Source organism: Choristoneura fumiferana, chromosome 26, assembly GCF_025370935.1.
Source record: "Choristoneura fumiferana chromosome 26, NRCan_CFum_1, whole genome shotgun sequence".
In the NCBI taxonomy this organism is placed as follows: domain Eukaryota; kingdom Metazoa; phylum Arthropoda; class Insecta; order Lepidoptera; family Tortricidae; genus Choristoneura; species Choristoneura fumiferana.
The window spans coordinates 4,902,417-4,906,936 of NC_133497.1; the positions used below are offsets into that span (position 1 = coordinate 4,902,417).

General features: G+C 43.7%; 1 protein-coding gene across 1 annotated transcript in view; it reads left to right on the forward strand.

Annotated features, from left to right (window-relative positions):
* LOC141442608 (cilia- and flagella-associated protein 91-like) overlaps positions 1-4,520 on the forward strand; it is a gene marked incomplete in the record, with an annotated part of 185,848 nt that overhangs the window by 9,672 nt on the left and 171,656 nt on the right. Inside the window, 5 exon segments of the mRNA XM_074107626.1 lie at positions 1-139; positions 910-1,083; positions 1,716-1,900; positions 2,071-2,217; positions 2,907-3,036. Of these exon segments, the coding sequence (XP_073963727.1) occupies positions 1-139; positions 910-1,083; positions 1,716-1,900; positions 2,071-2,217; positions 2,907-3,036 (775 nt within the window).

Genomic DNA, 4,520 nt, shown 5'->3' on the forward strand with positions numbered 1-4,520 from the left:
ATGCGGGCGGCCCGGGGAGCAGGCTCCGTGACGCAGGCCGCTTGTGACCCTACGTCGGACCTTCATGCGCCGCTCGCGCGTCACGGGTACCAGGCACGCAGGAGGCACGCAGAGATATATTATGATCCTTCGTTGCTTGGTAAGGAACAGGTCTAATTACTAAACAGCTAAAGGCAGAACTGTTAAAGGCTCTCTTGGGTGGGTTGCTCTGTCATGCAGGCGCTTGAGACCCTACGGCGGCCCTGCACGCGCTGCTCGTCTGTCACGGGTACCAGGCTCGCAGGACGTACGCAGAGATATATTATGATCCTTCGTTGCTTGGTAAGAAACCGCTCGAAGGAGTCTTTAGCTAAAGGCTCTCTTGGGTGGTGTGCTCTGTCATGCAGGTGGCCTGTGAGGGGTGACGCGGGGGCGTCAGACCTCCATGCAAGATTCCATGGCCTATGCCTATCCGGGTAATATTAGTGTGTTTTTTTTTTACTTAAAATCGTGTCAGTTTCACTTTATTTTAATGTTGTGTGATAACCAGATGGTCCCAAGCGCCATTCCCAAGACCAGAAGATTGCTGTTTTGAGATCATGTTCATTGATATGGACCTCCGCAAAGTAACGCCTGATTCAATAAATTGTTTTGAGATCATTTCGTGATCATTTTTTACAAGTTACTTAACTTGCAATGATGAATGCACGTATGTGCAGGTCTCTCGTAGGGCGGAACTCTTCAACGGTTAATAGCATCGACTTGAAATTTGGTACGCAAATGTGGTTTGGATGACAATGCAAGTACAGTCAACAAAATATACAGTCAGCGAAAAAGCTTGAATTAAAAATGAAAAACTTATATTTTTATTTATTTTTCCATGTTTTCGCGAATAAATGTTTTGTTTCTTTATATCACGAGGCATTTCAGCGCTAGAAGACCACAAGAAGATCGCCGAGCCGCCAGCGTGGCTCGACCAATGCGGGCAGGATCTCCGCAAGTCGTGCTCGGGGCACCACCTCCCGCGCGACCCGATGCAGCTGTGCGAGCGAGAGACCAAGTGGAGCGAGCAGTTCCTCGAGACGCTGCATAATGACCTCAAGAGTGAGTGCAAACGCCCAGGGTGTATCGAATTCGTGTACTGAGGGTTCTGTACCAAACCAATGTAAAAGAATAGTTATTTGTGATACGAGGTTGCCGAGGTTGGTAAGTAGGTAAAACCTGATGAGTTGTGCGAGTGATCGTCACGAGTTTGTAAAACCTTGCCAACTGTGTATCATACGATAATAATATATATGTGTTTTCTTTACTGTTTACTACAGTATTCACTGTTTGTTGGTGTGCAATAAAGAGTTATTGTATTGTATAAATTCATGCATGATTATTTTAAAGAAAGTCATATCAAATAAGCAGTAGGCAGTAGGTAGGTCAGGTACATACATACATACATAGATTATTTTACTAGAAGTAATTAACACTATGAATCAATATTAAGAAGGCAAATTATATTCACAAACAACAGTTTACGACTTTGTCTACGTAAATAAACCTTCTTTTACAATCCCGCATAATTTTTATTGTCTAGTTTGTCGAAGTGAAAAGCAAATTTTGTTTAAGTCGTTCATAAAATCCATTTTGCCCTCGAAGCTAAAGCTCTTCTGGCTAGATGGCGTAAAATGACGCGTTTTACGTAGTTGTTATACAATTCATTATTTCTTTACCATGTTCGTCTTCAGAGGCCCGTCTGGGCGCGGCGTCATCAAGCGCGGGTCCACTTCACGTGCTGAAGCCCCGTCGCTTGGTCACCACGCCGCGACCATCCACGCCTGAAGTGGACGTGGTCCAGGACGACGACGAGGCTTGCCACCAGGCGGCGCTGACGCTACAGCGGATCATACGCGGACGGGCGGTGCAGACGCTGGTATGTCCTCGGAGCTTATGCCAGCCTGGTACTTCATTGGACTTTCGAAACCAAGTTTAGGTTTGCTACTCACACCCATCCAAGGCCAGAATTCATCTTGACAGGGTGTCGCCGTCGACGGATACGTCTGGGAGGATAATTGTCATCAGCAACATCTATTTAATTTGCAGATGTACGAAGGCCGCACCCGCGCTGCCGAGCTGACCGAGGAGTTGAAGACGACTCATGGACTGCAGAAGGAAGACAAGATCCGTATAGCAAAAGAAGAGGCGCGGGCGAGGGACTATCACGTCGTGCGCACCGAATCCGATCAGAAGGTACAACCGTTACAGTACTTTCATTGTAGCATGGTGCGGGTGACAGCTGTCAATATTACAAGACTAGACTAGAGTGTCTACGTCGCGGCTGGATTTCACATGTAATGTAATGTAATGCGTTTTCAAATTAGAAATGTTACATTTATGCGTTATATAGGTACTTACAAACTCAATGAGGGCTATCGTTTTTGTCTCACTAGATGGCGCACTGTTGCGTGAGGTTTTTAAGTATGGCTTTCAAAGTCTGTTATTACGGGCGTGAAAACAAAGTTTAGATTAAAATCATATTTAATACACCTTAAACCGTACCATAAAAATATCGAACATGCCACAGTGTTGCATAGTCCCCGTTTTGTTCGGAAAAAAGGGAGGACAAAGGTTTCCGAAAGACAAAACCGTCTCAAAACACAGACATTCATTGCCCCGGAACGCATATTTGCCATAACTAATTTCAGAAATTGCAAAATATTCACAAAGTGATTCTAATTATAAATAAACCCGCGTAGCTCACCCAAAAACTATGAGATTTGACATTTCGGAGACCTCACGCTACACTAGCGCCTCTAGTGGCGAATTCATACGCGATAGCCCTCATTGAACGGTCTCTTTAGGACCAAGGATTGATGAGTCTGTCAGGAATTTCTTATTTATGTAAAGAGTTCAAGGTTGAAGATATCATGTCTGTGCAGGATGACGCTATCACAGCGCTGGTGGATGAGCTGTGCGGCGGTGCGGTGGCCGCGGCGCTTGACTTCTTGGAGAAGGAGTTGCGAAGACTAAAGGAGGAGAGACGGCAGCATGCCTTCATACTCATAGCACGTGAGTATCTCCGTGGTTAATCGCAGTGTCGGCTTTTGGGCAGTAGTGAGGGATACGACGGCTCCAGATCAAAATTTTTTTGGTCCAAAATGGCGATTTTGGGGCGGGTCCAATCCTAAAAAAAAAAAAAAAAAAAAAAAAAAAAAAAAAAGGAAACACCCCCCACTTGGAGCGATTGGACGAGGTCTGAGAACGCTCCGCCTACTCCTTCCTGTACATATGTACTTCACTTCTGGGACAATAGCAACTCCGAAGCACCTAATCATAAAAGGTTCGACCCGCGAACAATACAAGCCGCGCGAACAATAGGCGCTCATTGTCCCTTTACCTGCTCTCGGCTCTGGCGCTAGCTCTATTGTTCCACTCACCTGACTACCGTACCTTTTTTTCATTCACTTGTTTCCTTTTACTACCTGGGTTCGCCGCACCTCTTGAGTTTTTCGAAATTCATTTGTGGCATTACATTTGAAATTTACCACGTGTTTTACGGTGGAGGAAAACATCGTGAGGAAACCTGCTCAAACCTGCGAAGCAATTCAATGGTGTGTGTGAAGTTCCAAATCAATTCAATCATCAAACTTTCCCCTGCCAATTTCGTAACTTTAAGGAATGGCATAAATCTAACCTAACCTAAACCTATCTTTTAGCAATATAATATATACTGAGCGGCAAAAAAATCTGGTCCTCAAATATATGCAATAATAGGTAATTTTGTATGTGGAGTGGGCCAAATTTTGTGCCGCTGAGTATATGAGAAATAGTAAACTATTAAGATTGAAATTAAGAAGTTCGTAAAGTTTGTGGGCGTCGGCTTCACATTAATGCTTTTCATTAGTACTTTATCAAACAAATACATACATACATACTTACTTTATGTTTTGAGTTATACCTACACTTAATGTTTTATTTAATTACTCCTGTCTTTTTCGTCATACGATGCCAGTCTTAAAAATGCTGGTTTAAACTTGTACTATAAGCCATCAGCGTCTTTATAACGTACGTTGAAACTTTTAAAATTCTCATCTAAGACATCTCCAAATGCAGGTTTGAACTTGAAGGATCTAAGTGCATACACAGTGAATGATTCATGGTTTCCCTTTTACCAAACCACCCACCGTGCACCGTCTTCTATTGTTAAAATTTAATTACTTCGTTTCTATTGACCATGCGCCGCCTTTCTCAAAAAAATGCTGGTTTAAACTTGTACACCATCTGTGTTTGTAAAGGCTCGATCCTCTCCTTTGTTCACCGGCATCCCTTTGTGTGTACCTGACTCGGAAATATGCCATGCACAAGTCTAAACTTGCAGGATTTCATTGCGTATAAAAGGAAGTTAAGACCATTCCGCTTCATATCGTCTCAAAGAATTCATACGACAAGATCTCCGTCCAAGCGAGTCGTCGCGTAGTGTAAAAAGTTCAGTGTTTGGTTGATATACCTAGCAGTGTTTCGTTGGTCGAAGCGAGTCGTCGCGAAGTGTAAAA